The sequence below is a fragment of the Corvus moneduloides genome, chromosome 2, assembly GCF_009650955.1.
Source record: "Corvus moneduloides isolate bCorMon1 chromosome 2, bCorMon1.pri, whole genome shotgun sequence".
Classification (NCBI taxonomy): Eukaryota; Metazoa; Chordata; class Aves; order Passeriformes; family Corvidae; genus Corvus; species Corvus moneduloides.
This window is the reverse complement of record NC_045477.1, coordinates 28289727-28309052: the sequence shown is the minus strand read 5'-3', so window position 1 is coordinate 28309052 and position 19326 is coordinate 28289727. Positions and strand designations below refer to the sequence as shown.

Here is a 19326-nt window from a genome sequence, read left to right as displayed (position 1 = left end):
AAATTTCCTGTACTTTTAGTAGACTTTTAGAGTTCTTTTTTTAGGCATAATACTGATTCCTAAAAGATTTTTTTTTCCCCTCTGTATTAGCATTGTAAGTGCTTTGGCAGTCAGATTTAAGACCTTGTTCTGCAGAGGTTTATTATTCTGCACAGAAGTAATTAGTTGCAGATGTTAACTTGAGTTCCTTTAATCATCAAAAAATCTGAAATAATGCCTATTTTTGATTGTGTTAGTGCCTTGAGGCACATGTAGTTGTATTCTCTTTTACACTGTATAAGCAGAAGAGATACAAATGAGATGTGTTTGATGGAGCTGTAGTGATTGAAAACTCTACATTGTTGAACTTTGTGAAACTCTTGCTTTTCTAATGAAATGGTTTTGTACCAGAATGACATAAAGATACTAAAAACTGAATGAGCTTGCTTATATCTAGTTGAAAACGTGTAATTTTGTTTGTTCACCACTAATGAAAGTTGCATTCATTGCCGTTGTAGTCTTTAAAAAATACTATTTTTCTTCCTGAAGTAGTTGGTCTGATTCTTCTGAAAATCTGTTTCAGCTGATACTGTAACTACAAAACAAAGATGTTTCATGTAAGCTTAAAATGTTTACACAGTATTTAGTGACCTTTCTTAGCGTTGACAAATGCCTGGTTGCTCATGTAAGTACAAGTGTAGGAGTGTTTGTAGAAAATGACTACTTTTCTTCCCTAGTAAAACTTGAGCTGACTGTACCAGCTGTGGTGGTGCTTCCTGAGCTTGGCACCTTCCTTCTTTTTTGAGTTGGTGTTTGGGATTACATGGCTGCTGTAGGCAGAGGGGAGGAACAAATGCCTTTGCTAATGGTCACACCACTTGACAGACTCTCAAAATAAGTTTTACAAATTCTGTTCATGTAAATATTCATAACATAGGAAGCAAATAATTCCCAAAGGATGATCCCTTACCTTCATGTCTTTTCTTTTTTCTTCTTCCTTCAAAGGCTATACATGTTCCACATTTGATAGTGTAATCTGTACTGTTTTGTTCTTAATTGGAAGGTATGTTTTGTTCTTTTTATTATGGTTGTAAAAAAATCTTATGAGTTGTCTTTTATGTTAACATTCTTTATTAATAAATTATTAGCATATGAAGATTCATGAAAGTCCTGGCTATGTTCCAAAATACTATAAAAGATACCTAGGAATACTTAGTTTCTTTTCGTTTTGCAGAGGGCTTCTATGCATAAGGGATGTGCTTCAGCTCTGCATTCCCTTCTGCAAGTTCTGAGTGCCCATTCAATCTGTGTTTTTGAAATTCTCTCTAAATATATTTCCCTCAGGATTTTGCTTGTCCTCATTCCAGAGCTGTTTCCATGGGCCATATCTAAATTATAAGCCAAAGGACAACAATTAGATAGAAACGGTAAAGGAGTGTAGTGGTTTGGTCCAAGATACTCATTACTGTTTACCTTCTGTGAGATAAGAATTAGGAGAAACGCAAAGCAGGCACCAATCTTGAAAGAATATAAAGAAGTTTATTAACAGATGTAAAAGAAGGGGAAAAAAAAGCATACCACACCTTCGGAACTCTTCTCCTTCCCCCCACCTTTCTCCCTTCTCCAAGTGACAATGTAAAAAGACAACCCTTAAGATGTTCAGTCTGTTACCACTTCCATAACAACCTTGTTCAGTCCATTTAGGAAGAGGAGTCTCTCTTGCTCATGCTATGAAAACATTATCACAATGAGACAGCCGCCCACTTCCAAATAACTTTGTTCAGTCCATTTGGGAAGAGGAGTCTCTCTGCTCGCCTTCTCTCGTGAGTCCCTTCCCCCGACTTGCAGCTTTTCCCACAACTGCTTTCGAGGGTCCACTCTTGAAGTTTTTTGGGGTACAATTTTAAGGTTGAGCTGTTCAGGAACAAAGTTCTCTTCACCCATCTCTGGGAGCATTTAATCTCTAAGAACAGAGGCCCTTCTCCTTCCCTGGGAGCAAAGGGTCTTCCTCATCTTCATCGTTAGGACTATCTCTGGGAGCATCTCTAGGAACTGAGGTTTTCTCCTTTCCCATTTGGAGCAAAAGTCCTCATCGCTTCCATCTCTCCCTGTCCAAACTTCTCATGAAATTACAGCTGCGTCAGCATCTGCCTATCTCAGCGCAGGTGCTTTTGCTCACGAGTTGAACACTCCACCCCCCATATCTTCATGAAATTACAACGGGATACTCTGATATATCATAGCTTTACAACAGAATTTCAGCTTGAAGCATCTCCTCTCTCTCTTCCCTCAGGTTTTCAGCTCTTCACAGCAATAAAAGGGTTAATCTCACCCAGGTCTTGCAGCTGGAATTTTGCTTATCGCTGTTGGTCACATGATCTCTGCCAGACAATGGTGCAGCTTTAGCTGAATCTTGGCCGCACTGGAGGGGGGGAGCCGAGCTGCTCCAGCTGCCCACAGCAGGGCTGTGGGGGGGGGGTTCCACGGATGGAACAGGGCCCATCGGCTCCAGAATGGCTGGAGCCTGCATGGGGCCTGCAGCCACCTGTCCCAGCACTGGAAACAAGACAGAGCTGTGGGGGGGTTAGTCTATTCTTAAGTGTGGATCACAGAGGCGGTCACAGCTTTAAGTGGCTTAAAGAATTGTCCATATTCAACCTGGCCAGCTGATAGGTTCTGTCAGGTCACAGAGGAAGCTGTAAGCACCCCTTTGCAAGAACATCACTTCTGGGACTATGCTTGCTAAGCCATGACAAGGAGTGACAAGCAGAAGTGGCCTCTAATGACCAGCATGGAAATCTGTGAATTTAACATGCTGGACTTCTGGAAGTAGACGTGTTCTTTGGGTGTTTCTAAAAGAATACATATAATAAATTACAGTTGCAGAGGGAAAACAGAAAGGCAGTCTGAGGATGTCAGTAGTTAAGTGACTTGTCTTCCTAGTGGAATTGCTGGATGAAAGGAGCACAATCAAGTTCTGAGGGCTTCTTACAGTATGGGTTAAGAAAGACTGAATTTAAAATACATGGGAACTAAGCAGATAAATTTAAGTGTAGTCAAGTTCTAGAAAATGGGAAGAATGCCCAGACACTGGCAATCTGGACAATGGAGAAGTTTCCACTGCTAAACAAAAGATATGGAAGGAAAACTAAAAGTTAAATTACAGTTTATTTGACTTGAAGGTGACACCCAGCTATCGACAAAGAAATGTCAAGGGCTGAGGTTTCGATTTAGACAAGAGACCAGATCTTAAACAGGATCTGTGAGCTTGCATCATGGAGATGAGAAGTCCTGAGGGCAGTGATGAAGGTGGCTGAAAGCCCAGATGCTGGGTCTGAGATTTGGCTGCAAAGGAGATCAATTAGAGGCATCATTTCTTGCACAGGAGTAGAAGTAAATTTTATTTGGAGAATGTTTATGCGGACTTTGTGGGAGTATTTAGGATTGAAGGAAAGTGCCTGTGTCAGTGAATTCTCTCTTCTCCCTAGCATTGTACAAATAAGTTGGATGATTACAGTGAGGAGGACTGGCATTCAGAGTGGTGGCCCTGCCCTTGTTGCAGACCAAGGAAGCAAGCTAGTGAAGCCTAAGTTGGTTCAAATAACAGTAAAGGAAGGGAGAAAGTAGGAAAATGAAGGAAGTCAAGAGGAAGTGTCAGAGCAAGAGGAAAAAGAAAACTAAAACTAGATGGAGAGGGATAGGAGTTGAATAAGGATTCTGTCTCACATTCCTTCTGTTTGAGGAGCAATGCTCCTCAAATTAGATTAGTTGTATACTAATCTAACCACTTGCTAGAAAAAAATTCTACTGTCATCTTTGTCTAAAAGAAGCCATTTAAGGAATCTGTTTTTTGGGGTAATTTTCTGGGCAGTGAATCACAGAATCATAGAGTATCTTGAGTTGGAAAGGACCGACAGGGATCATTGAGCCCACTCCTGGTGCTGAGAGGACAACCCCAAGAGTCACACCAGGGGTCTGAGAGTGTTGTCCTAATGCTTCTTGAGCTCTGTGACGCTGGGTGCTGTGACCAGTGCCCAACCATCCTCTGGGTGAAGAACCTTTTCCTGAGATCCACCCTAAACCTCCTGTGACACAGCTCAGACCATTCCCTCGGGTCCTGTCAGTGGTCACCACAGAGAAGAGATCAGTGCGTGCCTCTTCTCTTCCCCTCATGAGGAAGCTGCAGACTACAGTGAGGTCTCCCCTTGGTCTTCTCCAGGCTGAACAGACCAAATGACCTCAGCCACTCCTCACACGGCTTCCTCTCCAGACTGTTCCCCACTGGAGGATGGCCCTCCTTTGGACACTCTCTAACAGCTCAATGTCTTTCTCATATTGTGGCACCCAAAGCTGCCCCCAGCACTCGAGGTGAGGCCGCCCCAGTGCAGAGCAGGACAATCCCCTCCCTTGCCCGGCTGGCGATGCTGTGCCTGATGCCCTCCCAGGGTAATGTTGGCCCTCCTGGCTGCCAGGGCACTGCTGAATCAGATTCAACTTTCTGTTGACCGGGATTCCCAGATTCCTTTCCACAGGTTTTCTGCATGTGGAAGAGTTGTTTAACAATAATTTTCAAAGTGAATTAGATATGTTCTGATGTCATAATGAACTGTTATTAACCCCCTTGGGGAAGAAGGATTGAAATGGGAAATATTCTGCATTTCAGCATTATTCCCAGGCCACCACATACACGCACAAGTAACTGTATAGTGTAAGTAACTGTATAGTGTATGTATATAGCACATGTAGGTATTGCTGTTTTAACTGAAACAGTGAGCAGGTAGGATGCTTGCCGATAACTAAAATCATAATGTTCTTAAAAAACCTTAGAACATTGACAAAGGACAGCTTGACTTTGTCATTTTTTTTAAATAACAAAAATATTTTACTACTAAGTTATCATCTATCTACTCTGCCTGTGCTAGAGTTTTAGGCCGAGTCCATTTGCAAGGGTATTTTAAACAAAGGTGAAGATACATTTAGAAACAGTGCTTTGGACAAACACTGTCAGATAGATGATTTGGGGACAAGACATTCCCTTGAAAACATGCATAAGATTCTTCTTAAAAGTCTGTTTGGAAAATCTTTATAACCAATACTTTGATACAGTGTTTTTGATACACTTGAGTTAGCTTCAAGTTACCCTGTAGGATTCACTTAATTTTCACTTATTTTCCACTGAATATTCCTTTCTAACCAGTGATCTCTGATTAAGTTCATTATGTGAAGAAAAAAAAAATCAGTGAAATAAATACGACCTTAACTTGTCTCAAAAGGGAAAACTCTTGCTAAGTAACAGCCGGCCTCCCTGTTAATGGTGGAGCTTCCCTCTTCAGCTGTCATAGGCGCACACAGATCTGGTACTCCTACTCCTTCATGAGTGTATTTCTGCTGCCTCACAGCAGCCCAGCAAATTGGGAGAGAAGTTGTAACTTTTGCAGGATGATCATCCATACATTAGAAAAAATAAGCCTCTTTTTCTGTACGTGCTTGACAGTAGAGAGTAATGCAGCCATCCATACAGGAAGGGTGATCAAGCAAGAACAAAACCCAGCACAACTGCTCCTTTCTTCCAGTTCTTCCTTCTTCAGACTCCAGTCATGTGAGGGGCAATATATGTATCTCCATGACTCTTGTATGCCGTGAACGTATATTCTCCATATACTGAGAGAACATAATGGGATTGTGATATGTGGGGATATTATAAAATTGTGTATGCCAAAAGACTGGAGTAAAGTCTTGCAGTTAATGTGTGAAATTCTTTTTAGGCACTGACTCTCAAACTTTTTTTTTAATTAGTGCCTGTTTTTCTGTTTCACTGTCTCTGAAAGTAGCCTCTGGTTGAAGATCAAGCTTGACCAAAGGGTAAAAGTTCAGAATTTCCACACAGGAGGTTGTTTCTGTATGATAGGCTTACACAAATATTTATGTTCTCTAACAGTGGTCTATCCATCTGCTGAAAATCCAAATGATAATAAACTGTGTGTCGTTTTGGTATAGTGAGCCAGTGGCCTGCTTTTTAGTGGCAAGAACAGTTGCTAATGGCCTGCTTGCTTTTCTTGATTCTATTCTCATTTATATTTCTGGGGTTTTTTTAAATCTTGAATCTCAGAAAGAAATTTGAAAGCATTTTTAGAGGGTTTTTTATGCAGTTCTTTCTAAAGAGCCTATTGTGTCACAGCAGATAGGAAAGACTTTTGTTAAAAGTCATTGTCTTGACAAGTGAGGCTTGGTAGCTGTTCAGAAAACTCGCTACTGTGTGCATAATTAAAGCACATTAAATTCCGGTTGGTGATTCGGGTGTCAAGCGTTATAATTTGTGGTCTTCTCTGAATGATATTTAGGCAGCTCGTGGACACTTTGAGAACTTACAGTGTTCCTGCATAGACAGCTGCAGTAGTTCATTGCAGTGATTGTTTAAAAAACTTGCACCTGTTTCCAGTTTCAGATTCTAATTATTAGATCTATTTATGGTTCTTCTTGGCAAAAACAGTCTAATCACAGGTTATTTTAATAACATTGCTTGTTTTGAAGTAGCTACTGCTGTAGTTTCATGGTACTTGAGCCTCTCTCAATACTTTTGCATAAGCTTTTGGGATGACTAGAAGAAAGTAACTTTCTGTTAGATAAGGTTTTTAAGATTTACTCAAAATACTTTAAATTCTACGAGTTTGCTCATGTTCCTTGGAAGCGGGGGTGAGATACGGAAATGGTTTGACAAGTTTTGGTATATGTGCTTTTATTGGAATTTTCTCCAATCTTTTTTAGATTGATCCTTCTGAGGTCTCTTCTTTAATTATGAGTATTTTAATATAGTGCTCTCTGCATGTGTAAAAGTGTTGCTTACTCTTTCTTCTGCTGGCCAGGTAGCTTGTTGGTGACTTGAGGGGGTGTCAGCTGCTCACACCTAATCAGTCTTCTCATTCTCTTAACTTTATTCTGTATTTTCACTTAATTCTTGTTGCTTAAGAACTCAGAAGAAACGCGGTGTTGGTATTTAGGGGTGCGATTTTTCTTCCATTAGGGTCGTATACTTGAATATATTTGGTAAAATGTCTTTAGCTGGCTTGTAGAATATGACATACCGTGTAACTCGTGCTGTCCATCACTGGTAATTGCACAGAGAGTGTGTCTGCAGAATAAGCTCTTGTACTATCTCTTGTAAACGCCCTCAAATACCTGTTGACCTTTCTCTTCATCTTACTGTTTTCTTATGTTTATCTCAAAATGTCACTTCCCGGAAGAAAGGCTTTGAGCTGAGCATACAGTTAGCATTGGGATTTTTCATCTCTATTGAGTCTGTGTATTTTCTTCTGAGTGACTGAAGGAAAGCTGACTGTGCCATTCAAACTTCCTAATGACTCTAATTGGATTATAGTGCTCTAGAAATCGACAGCTTTTGTATGTTTATACAGTGGTTCGTTCCTGCAGTGTAGACAGATGTGAGCTCAAAACTTGTTTTCCAATTTATGGCTGTTTCATGCGGTTTGAATCTAGAAACAGATGAAGTTTGTGGAGTGATGGAACTTTTATTATGGTTGTTTCGTGCAGCACCTGGAACGGAAAACTTTTTTTTAAAGGTGAAAGATTAAAGCAAAATCTTCCTGGCACTTCGTCTTGATGGTGTAAAGTTGTGAAGGTGCACAAAGCACATCACCAGTGACTCATTTCAGTGAGTCAGACTCACTGTAACTACTCAAACTTCATTAATTTTTTTCACACCGAGGGATTGTATTTTGGGTCCTGTAAGTTAACCATGGGTTTTACCAAAAACATTTCTATTTAACAACAAAACAATTAGGTTAATGTAAATACACTGTGACCACCTTTTTATTAAGGTCTGGGATACATTGTTACCTTCCCCCCCCCCCCATGCAGTTATTTCAAGGATGGTTGATCCTTTGCAAAAAGAATTTCAGTATCTAGTAACAAAGTGTTAGTCAATTTAGTCAGAAAGTAAAGCCTGTCACTTGCTTCCAGATAATGAGTTTTGAATATGAGAAATGTACCTGCAAAATACATTATTCCCACACTGAAGTATTTTGATTCTTAACTGTTCAGTAACATTTCAGGTTTCTCATTCTCTGTCAAGCATCTCTTTGGCTCCTGAGCAGTGTGCTGTCTCATGGGGAGAACATGACTCTGGGAATGATGTCTTGTTCTGGCGACCTCATTCACATTCTCTCTAGTTGCATCTTACACAGAGCACTCTGCTAGCCTTGGAAAAGCTTTCCAAAGCTTCAAATCTTCCAGGTGGTAGAAATTTTTGTCTGCTTTTGATATTGATATTTGAGCATGATATTGCTGCCAAGACAGAGTGTGAGTAGCTTTTGCAGGAATACAAGGAAGTTACTTTCTCATATAAGTGGGTCATAGTAGGAGTAAAAGTTATCTTAAATGGTATTAGTTGTTTTGTCTTTTTAGAATAGTGTTTTGGCACTTTGAAAGTTTTTTCTTTGCTCCTCAGTTAAGGGAGAGAGGCACTGATACCGTTGGACAGTATTAATGAGCTTGGATTTGACAGTCAATTTGAGGATCTCAGTCCTTTGTTTTTTTATTGTTTGGAAGAAATATGGATGTGGTGTGAATCATGTTGAGAAAAGTGGCTGAAGAACTTCAGTTTGAAAGCATTTCCATCAGTGCATCTATTAAAATGTTGCTTTGTATTTCTAGTACTGATATATTGAAGGTAATAATGCTGCTATAATTTATTTTAAATGCAAACCTAATAGCACTTCAGAAAAATGTAAGGGCTAATAAAGTACTCTTCGTGTAACAATGCATTTTTTTTACCTAGTGCTTGTTTTAAATCCCTACAACTTTTTTTGTCTTACATTAGTCATTGAGCAGCTCTGTATTTTAAAGAAGCTTAAAAAGGTGGTGCTATATTGAGAGTCTGATATGTGTCTTTCTGATGCCTTGAAATATTTTAGGACTGGAATGGGCCATTTTTGTCTGTTCTTAGAATAACCTCTTGTTTACATGAAGCTTTAGAACAGTACTTTTTGTTTTGTGTGCAAATCTTAAAACCTTAACTGATCATTAAAGATCACACTCTAAGATACTGCTTAAAACCAATATGATGTTGGTCTTGTTGACAGTGAATTTCAAAATCATGTTTTAATAAAAACTCCTATGCTCCTAAATGGCTTCATAATTAATTCTGTTTTTAGGACTGATGCTTTAAGGACTGTACTGATTGGAACAATGAGTTGTGAATTGAAGGGAAAAGATGTTGTAGTGGGGGTTGTTAATAAACAAAGTGCCTGTGATTTTTTTTTTTTTTTTTTTTTTTTTTTTTTTTTTTTTTTTTTGGTAGTGGTTACTTCAGATCTTGTCAAGTTGTTTATAATTTATTGTGCAGAAAGTGAGGAAGAGCCCTTCTGATTTCTTCAAAAAAATTACTGAATTATTGCTAGATGTGCCTTTGCACATATCTTGTAGTTGAAGTACAGGATGCAGGGCTTTTCCTCTCTAAATTCTTGAATGGACAAGTAAATGTGCCAAGACAATCTAAAAAATTCCTATTATGAATTTTTCTACAATAGTGTTGTGGATGTGTGTGCTGTTCTTTTGGGGTTCATGGCAAAAATAGTGTAGGATTGTGCACTAAGATAAAATCAATAAACTTGTCTGAATCATTAGAATTACTTAGAGAAAACCAACTTAGGATGTGGCTTCTGTTGAATCTGCAGTTTGTTTGTAAGCAATGTGTTTTTAGTAATGAGATGCTGACTAGCATTTGTGTCTCTAGAGAGGAAGAGGAACGTCTGAGAAATAAGATCCGAGCAGATCATGAAAAGGCTCTGGAAGAGGCTAAGGAGAAATTGAAGAAATCACGGGATGAGATTCAAGCTGAGATTCAGACAGAAAAGAACAAAGTAGTGCAAGAATTGAAAAAGAAAGACAGCAAGCCACTGCCTCCTGTTCCTTTACCAAACCTGATAGGGATAAACAGTGGAGAACCAGCAGACCCAGATATCCGAGAGAAGAGGAACAAAGTCAAAGAGGTAAAGATGACAGTGATATGGTCCTACCTGTTCCTGTGTCTGACAGCAGTTATTTATATGGCATTTAGTTGTTATGATTTATATTAAAAAAGAAAAACAGATCTCCAAATCATTAGTAAAAAATAAACTAAAAGTGCACAGGTATTAATGAGCATCAGCATTATTGCATGGGGTTTTTTTTCTGGTATTGGAGTATTAATATTTCACTGGATAACAACTTAGAAATTATTTTATAAAAATTATTTTAAGGATTTCTTCAGCTTAGTGGTATGGATTCAAAGTGAGTTTGCCATTAACACATGGAACAGTAACAAGAGCCTCTTTAAAGTAGAGCATGACTTTGTCAGTTTCCTTTCAAAGAATGGGATATGTTACTGTGTCATAGGATATTTTTAGATGTTAAAAAATTGGATTGAAAAGATAAGGAAAAAGAAGACCTGCTGCTATTATTTGAAAATGATTGAATTATCACATGCTTTTCAAAATACATTTTAAATGGGTCTAAAAAATTAGTAAATTTAAGTAGATTGAATGTTTTACAGGTAAATGAAGCACACTAAGATGATTTTGATTCTGTGGCAACTTACGCTATGGGAATTGCTGTTTGTGGTCTTACCCTCTCCACTACTGGTTGGCTGTGAGATTCATTGCCCTTTTTTGTCCTGGCCATGCTAATTTCCTATGACTGCTGCCAGACATTCTCTGAGTTTGTACTTCTAACTAGTATGGCAGAAACCTTGTACAGCCTTACTGTTCTTCTTCTTTCCTGCAGTCTGATTTGTTTTATGCCAAAAAATTGGTTTAGCAAAGCAGGAATGGTTCAGGCCAGACATAAACAAGCACAGACTGTTACTAAAGAACATCCAGGACACAGCACTTAGTGTTTACATCAGCTAAATCTACTTTTAAATTGTGTTCTGAGTTTAGTTACTTCATAAAACCAAAGAGAAATTAGTCATACACCTGTCCTTGTTATAGGAAGGAGTTGTAGCTGAAGTGTGTGCCATTCTGTGGGTATCACCCAAACTGGAATTTTATTTTGAATATTAATGGTGGCTAGATGGAGTCCACTCTTATCAAGTAATGAACAACTGTATTATACGTGCATGATATGGTGTGGAGCTGTATCGCTATTTGTAGTAGTTAGTCCATATAGAGCCCTGTCACAACCTGAATATCTGAAGTGGCAAATTATTCCCTGGAAGATGTGCCTGTTAGTGATTACTTCAGAAGGACTTTTGCCTGGGAAGTTGTCTGGAATATTGGACCTTCTTGACCCTGCTTGGTTAGGGCTGCTTCCCAAAGGACAGCATTGAATCGTGGATTTGAAAAGGCTCTACTGCTTCATTTGTAAACATTCTGAATGAGAATATACAGAGCATTTTACTTTTCTAAAAGTCTCTGTAAGGTGAAGATGAACAGTGAATGGCATGGTTGTCAACACTTCTTAATTTTTACTACCTATTACTGTAGTTAAATACCTTTGAGATGGATTTAATGTGTAGAATAAAATTGAGTTTACCAAGTAGTGCGAAATTACTGAGCACAGCTAACAGTGAAGAACTAGCTGAAAGAAATAATCAACCAAAGTGCGGAATTTGGAGGGAGGGTTGAAAATTAGTATTTGCATTTCTGAGGTTGTTTGGTCAGGATGCAGACCAAGAGGAGATGATAAGCTCTAGGTTAGTATAGAATAGCAATTTTCTTGGTGTCATGAAAAAGTAGTAAAATTTGGACCATTCTTGCTGATGTAAACCTGAAGGTGTTAACAAATTGTATGGAATTCAGGGTAGTTTGTGAGTAAGAATCACCAGGTGGTGATCCTTAGCTGCAGTTGCCACACACCTTGTGCTGTGAAAGTCTTACTCCTTTTTTTGGTGATCAGCCTACGTGTGAGTCACACTGACAAGCTGTTTTTCTATTGCATAACTTGTTGATGACTACTTTTATGGTTTCTGAAGTGTAACTTTTCATTACCAGACCAAAGGTTTTTGTGAGACTATGTTTTAAGTGGGTAAGTCCTTCAGCTAGGATAATAATGCCTTTGTCTTGAGCAGTTTTCAGTTGTGTGACCACTGTGCTTGAGTGGCCCAGGATCAAAGGAGCATGACTAAAAATTCTTTGTTATGTGAATTGCCTTCATTGACTCAGTCACTTTAGTACTGTAGCTACCAGGTGATCTCCAGAATTTTTAGTTTTTGTTTCAAGCAGAGCAGCAGATTGTCACTTCTACAGCTGGATGTGTGAAGGCATAGAACACCGGGGTGGGAGGTCTGCCCGGGAGGGAAAATGGACAAATGGTAATGCTGAGGAACAATTGTTGGAACAATGTGGCTGAGATAAAATGTATATTAACAGTGTCAAATGAATAATATTTTGCCTGAAACCTGTTTTTGACAGCATCAGATATTTCAGAGAAGTCTGCAGCGATTTCAGAGATGTGAAGTGCATTCTGAAATATGTTCATCACTGAGGTCCTCCCTCACTGTTTTATGTAACTGGTATAGACTAATACAAATAGTCTTTGTAGATGGAGACTCAGCAGAAAAAAAGAACAAGTTCCAGGAGACAATATCGCTAATGTAGGTCCACAACTAATATATATATATATATATTTATATATAGCTATCTATATCTATCTATATGTAAAATATAATTTTTGACATGCAAGATACTATGATTGCCTGGACTGAGACCCGAAAAATAGCCCAGGGAAGCTCCTGCCTCTTTGGAGGCTGCATATCTGGCCACAGAATTCCAGGTGATTTGACCTGCTTTGGTTTACTGTGAATTGTCCTGATACATATTTGAGGAACTTGACTCTCCGAGAACAGCTTTAGACTGTTCAATTTCACAAAATGAACAATGTTATACAGCCTATTTCACCTCCTATCAAATGGTGAAAAACTGGATAGGATTGGGTGGAATGATGGGGACTATTTGTAACACACACAAGTCTTTACATTTGGGAGAAAGGCTGGAAAATTTTCAAATGAGGATCCAGTTTCTTTTATTTTTACAGAAAATATATTACTAGTTTTTCTTTCCAAATAGCAATTTGATGAAGTCTGTTTTTTTAACATCTCTGTATAAGAAGTGGTTTGGCAGTACTTTAATATTTTAAAAAAGCGTAATTTGATTTTAGAAAAAAGTGCATATAAAACTAAAAAAAAATTGTGTAATGCTCTTAAGAGAGCTTTGTAAAAAATTTGAAAGCTTTATATAATAGGAATGTTTGCTGAGCACAGAGAGGGAGGCTTCTTAAGGTCGTGGAATACAACTGGGAGCAGAATCTGCATCTTACTGGTTTTGGTTTTGTGTGTCTTTTGCTTCTGATAATTATATTTAGTGTTACATTGTGTTCTCATGTTTAATTTACAAAATTGTATAATCTGTCTATATTCTAAGAAGCTATTAATTCAGTTATTTCAATAAGGAGCATTTATGAGTTGGCTGATTATTTTAGATGCACGGTGACAACTCTGAAAAGTAAAGGTTTTCCACTTGCTTACCATACATGCTTTATAGCACTTCTCTGGCATATTAGCTTGCTGTTCAGGCTTTTGAAAGATGCTGTGGTGTTTAATTAACTGGTATTTTAAGAGCAAACACATCTGAAAATTCTTCTTGCTGCTACGCTTTAGCTTTGTATTCATATTTTGGCTTTTTGTACTATATAAAAGAAAAATATTGAAAATAGAAAGTTTTTGTTTTTTTTTTTTAAGATCTTAAGTGCAACCTGTATAATTTTATAGAAAGGCTTTAAGATGTATCTTTTCATTGTGGTTAATGCAAAGAAATCAAGAACAAATTCTGTCTTTTGGAAGTTGTTGGCTTCCTTTCCAAGTTAAATTAGATATAAATTGCTTGAGCACTTGGAATTTTTGGCACTTAATTTCCATTATTGTATTCTTTAGATGGTGTTCAGAATATTTTTTCTTCCTTTCAGTTTAAATGTAATCGTTACATAGTGGTCTGTGGTCTATAGTGAGTTTTATTTCCCTGAGAAGGTAAATTTTACCCAGTCAAATAAGGAAAATTTTGTAATTCTTTTCACTCTATTCAGGGTTCAGGTTTTCTTTTAATATCAGCCTGTCACAGTATTATTTTACTGCCAGCATTCATTTAGGATACTTGTTAAAATAGCGTATTTCACCCAACAATGGTTCTAATCCTATGCCAGTGATCCTTCCTCTCTACTCAGCACTGGTGAGGCCACACCTGGAGTCCTTTTTGTTCAGTTTTGGGCTCACCAGTATGAAAGAGACACGAGCACATTGGAGAGGGTCCAGGGAGGGACCACAAAGATGCTTAAGGGACTGGAGCATCTCTCATCTGAGCAAAGGATGAGGCAGCTGGGCTGGACGAGAGAGGGAATCTTACAAAATACCTGAAGGGAGGATGCAAGGAAGACAGAGCCAGGCTCTTTTCAGTGTTTCCCAGTGGCAGGCACAAAGGCAGCAGACACAAACTGAGACACAAGAAGCTCCATCTGAACATCATAAAACATTGTTTACTGTGAGGGTGACCAAGCACTGGAGCTCACTGCCCACAGAGATTGTGGATTCTACCTCCTTGGAAATACTCATAAAATGACTGGTAATGGACCTGGAGAGCTTGTTCCAAATTACCCTGCTTGAGTGGGACCAGATAACCTCCAGAGGTCCCTTCCAACCTCAACCATTTTGTGGTAGGATGATGTTTGTTGACTAAGCCTGTCAGCTGGAAGACAGCTTCTCTAGAATGTTACGAGTGCACACGGTAAACTTAACAGCGAAGTAATAATGCTGTGGGTTTCAGATAGACTGGGAAATCTGAGTTCTCTGGAGCTTTTGTTCTATTACTTGTTCTGTATTTGTTGTGATATGCAGTTGTGTAATTACACAGTGCTAATTGTAAATACACACTTTAAAAATAGAGCTCAAAGGAGGTGTGGTGTCCACACAGGTAAGGGTAGAGTTATGAAGTGACTGAAGCTGCTGGCTGTACCATACTTGCTTGTGCAGTTTAAAAGCTCTTACGTTTAATGGGATGGGATAGCAAGGTGATATCTTTCTGACAAGCTGTTCTCAACACAGCAAAATTCTGGTTCTGTTCCTGTGTGTCACAGCTTTCTGGTAAAAAAAACAAAAGGGTGGAGGAAGACATTTAAGCAAAAGTTGTTGTGAAATGGACATCCAGGAAGTATAGGTTCCAGAGTTAAAGGTCATGGAGTCATAGAATAGTTTGGGTTGGAAGGGACCTTTAAAGGTCATCTAGTTCAACTTGAAGTTCATTTGTGACGTATGACACCTGCAGAAAGAATTACTGTTAAGTTTGGATGCTTTACACAAGTGAGGAACAAGTCTGTCTGGGAAGCTGGGGTTGTTCTGACTTGAGTTCTTTTGCCAGTGAACTTCCTTCAGCAGAACTTTCCATTTATCCTCTTTTAAAATTAGACTTGTAATATATTGCCTCTTTGAAGGGAAGGTAGGAAGTTAATTTATTGAATATTAGTGGGGGCAATGCCAGAAATACTTACAGATACGTGCCAAGAAGAAAAGTGATTATTAAGAAAATGTATTTTCATCGTCATCTCTGGATGATACTCAAGAGGCTGTTAACACTGTTGAAAAGTAACAGACTGTGAGATAAGCAGCAAAACTAATGGTTTCCTATGGATTTTTAACCTACATCCCCTTATACCACCCTCTGCTCATCATGCGCTTGTTGCTGTGAATATCCTCTTACCTTTCCTGCTTGACTGCATGAATTTCAGTGTGTTCCGTGCCTTCTTTAGAGCTACCGGTGTGCTAAATGCTGCCTCCTGAATGAAAAAAGGGCTGAATTATAACTGCCTTTGTCTCAGTCAGGATACTAATTTCTGTCTGTCTGCCTTATTTGGCCACAGATACTTTTTCTTTTCCTCAACACAAGAAGTAGAGTATCCGGTTCCTCCAGCTCTTTAAAATCAAGTGTGAAATTAGAGAATGGATTAAAAGGCTACTGCAAATGTATGTGTCAAATGATGGGTGTACAGACAGCAAGGTTGCATAAGCCTCATTCTTTTAAGAAATTGGGCTAAAAATAGTAAGTAAGTGTCCTTTTACCTGAGTTCTATTTTGTGTGCTTATTGAGAAAAGAGCTGTGTAGAAGAAAGAATTACTTAATTGTCCAGAGATCTTTCCATGATGCCTAACTCCTCTTTTCATAGTTACTATTCATACAACTTTCAATGCTAATCTCATTTATTTTTCTAATTGCAGTGTTTCTGATCTAGCCAAATAGGCTGCCTTCTGTGACTGGGAGGCCTTTTTTCAATATCTGAAACCTATTTAGAACAATCCCATTATTGCTGGCACTTTACAGTCTTTGTTTTCTTGGTCAAACTTGCTTGGACTTCTAGTTGGTTGTGAGATCAGTTTTTAGTAATCCATGTTTATCAAAGGTTTTGCATTGTGTTTTGTAGCTCACTGCTCCTGACTTACATTCCTTCAGTTACATCCTGAAACTGAAGGATGTGTTATGACCCGGCTTTTTCAGTATTTAAGATAACACTCCCTGCAGTGTGAATGTTTGTATAAAATCTCTACACATTTTATATGTAAGTGTGTGCATATAAAAATCTCTTTGTATCTCTACACGTGTATACACGCAGGTTATTAGCTGGTTTTGTTTGCACACTGTTTGGATTCTCTGTGTTCTGGGTTCTCTGATGTAGTTTGACAAGTTGAGAACAGGTAAATTGGCTTTCAGTTAGTTTTGCTACGCTCTTCTAAAACTTATCTTAATTTTACTGAATTAGTGAAATCTGTAAATTATGGATAAAATCTTTTTGATTGAGCCTGTTGGTAAACTAATTTTCCATTTATATATTGAAATGGATATTGTGCAGTTAGCCCTTTGGCCAGTGCAGGCATGTTAGGAGTGGCCCTGAAAAAGTTGTGTCCCAGCTTGTTGGAATGGTTGTATAAAGAACTCATTTTCCAATTGTAAATCAATCATTTATGTTTGTGAGAAGCTTTGCAGCTTGGTGCATTTATTTTGCTGGAATTGCAGAATGGAAATAAAGCTTCATGTGCAATATTTCAGCTGCACATCCTGGATATGCGGATTTGATTTGTAACTTAAAATGTGCTACTCATGAAGAATGCAAGTTTTTGTTTGAGGGTATTTTAAAAATGAATCAATTTAGTCAAGTTGTAGAAATTATAGAATTCTCCAGCGCTCATGCAGTGTTGGAAGCCTGTTAAAAATTCAGGAAGGTGTTCATTATTAAAGATGTCTTTTTTCTAGACCATTGTGAGAAGAACCTGTCTTTCAACAATGAATTAGCACATTTGCAGTATTTAGAACTCATAAATGCAAATTAAAATCAAAGAAATAAGGATGTATTTCACTTTCCTGATATTATCAGCCAAACAAAAATGGGCAAAACTCCAGGTAAATTTCTTGTCTACAAAACTGGGTAAATCAAAAGGCTCCATAAAATTTAATTGACCTTACCGCTTTTTCTTTTTTTCTAAATTTTGTATTTTATATGCCATTTATTCCTGTAAAACAGAAATGCTGGTAGCAAAAAATCATGAATTATGGCTAGATTGAAGAGATCTCTATTTTAAATTATACCTGATCTATTATACAAGTGACAATAGGTGTGTTTCCAGCTATGGAGACTTTGACTGGAAAGCCAGAGCATCCTGTTATGTTCTTGTTAGTCATCTTTATATAATTTCTCGTGTAGTCCCCTCTGTGTTTGCTGGAGCAACTCCGTAGAATATATGCCAGTGTGTTCTTAACATGCACTTTTCCTGATGGTGTTAGCTCTCAAGTATTGATATTAATGATGTCATTGATACACCATGTGAGCTACTGGTAGTTGAATGAGTAACCTCTCATGGTGCATTCCATTAAGACAGAGACCACCTGCGTACAATACTGAACTACCTGAAACTCCCTACAGTTCACTCAGTCAGTTTGCTCTGAGATCTGGATTCCTGGTTTGCATCGCTGGCGTCTATTCTTATTTTCTGCTTTGTTGCCAGAGGACTAGTGGCTATCAAGGCATCAGTTTTTGAAAGGGCTTCAAGGGGAAACCAAAGCACTGCAGAATCCTGTGCCTGCTGAATGAACTGCACATTAACAGAAGCCACAACAGGGAATAGAATCACTGAGCATACAGATACGTAAGATGTCCTGCTCTATTTTTATTGATACCGTGGTGCACAAAGCTCTAGACAATCCCCCAAAGAGTCAAAAACATGTGAACAAGAGATGGTTGGGTACATAATTTTTCAAAAAATATTTGGCAATGTTCACTGCTAGTAGGTGTTGAACTAAGCAGCCATGGCATGGAGGATAGTTTCTATGTTTGTCTGGAGAAACTGGTTAGAAGGCAAGAAATTGAGAATACAGATAAACAGTGCTGGAGGCCACAGAGGACATGTGCTGGGGATCCATGCTCTAAATTACACAAATGAATTATTTAGAGTTTGAAAATGAATGAGTAGTGGTATGACACCTTTACTGCCAACATGAAGAATTGCAGAAAAACCTTATGTGGCTGAGTGATTATCTCCATTTTTATTTCTCAGCTAAATGTAAAATGATGCATATTGGGGCTGGAGATGGAGAGATTCCAAATTCATGCTAAGTATGGAAAGCTGTGAGGTGACTTAGTACACTTGAGAATGAGAAATTGTCTTTTTTATAGTTCTTGGAAATGTCACTGTGTAGTGCTCAACAGCAGACAGTGAGCAGATATTCAGTATTTCAGAGAAGAGAACAGATAGCCTATGAAGTTCAGGTGCCTCTGCATCTTGCAAGCTTCATGTAGTTATTGCCTTTCAGTTTCAAAAAGGATAGGGTAAAACTGGCAGAGATGCAGGGATAAGCTGATGAAGATGCTTAGACTGATGCCTGAAAGGACAGGACTGGAAGAAAGGAACTGTAGGAACTTCTTTCTGCTGGCTGATGTGCAGTTGTGATTGTTTGCAAAGATCATCTGAGGGGCTCTACTTTTCTAAACAACACACCACCAGAGAGCACCGTTCAGTCCTGTTAACACCATATTCTCTTGAAACCATGAGGATGCACAAGGTCAAAAATACCTGTTCTTCATCTTGGATTAAAAATATTTCGCTTTCTTGAACATTTTTGAGCAGTCAAAACTCTGCTGCAAGCTCTCCAAATTTAGCCTCTTTACATCAACTGTTTCAGTTCTCACCAATCTGAAGGATTTTCCTATGTAATTTCATCAGGCATCTAAGACTTCAAGTATTTAGTGCCAACAAAAAGTGTTTTCCACTTTGCATCCATTTGATTTGCATCCATTTGGTTTTGTTTTAGTAATGGATTTGTT

At 38.4% G+C, this 19326-nt stretch overlaps 1 protein-coding gene across 2 annotated transcripts in view; it reads left to right on the top strand.

The window, feature by feature from the left end:
- The window catches only part of MAN1A2 (mannosidase alpha class 1A member 2), a 136005-nt gene that overhangs the window by 20688 nt on the left and 95991 nt on the right, over positions 1-19326 (top strand). For both annotated transcript variants that reach the window (XM_032098687.1, XM_032098688.1), the window contains exon 2: positions 9731-9986. In XM_032098687.1, coding sequence (XP_031954578.1) covers positions 9731-9986 — 256 coding nt within the window. The remainder of the gene's footprint in view (positions 1-9730; positions 9987-19326) is intronic.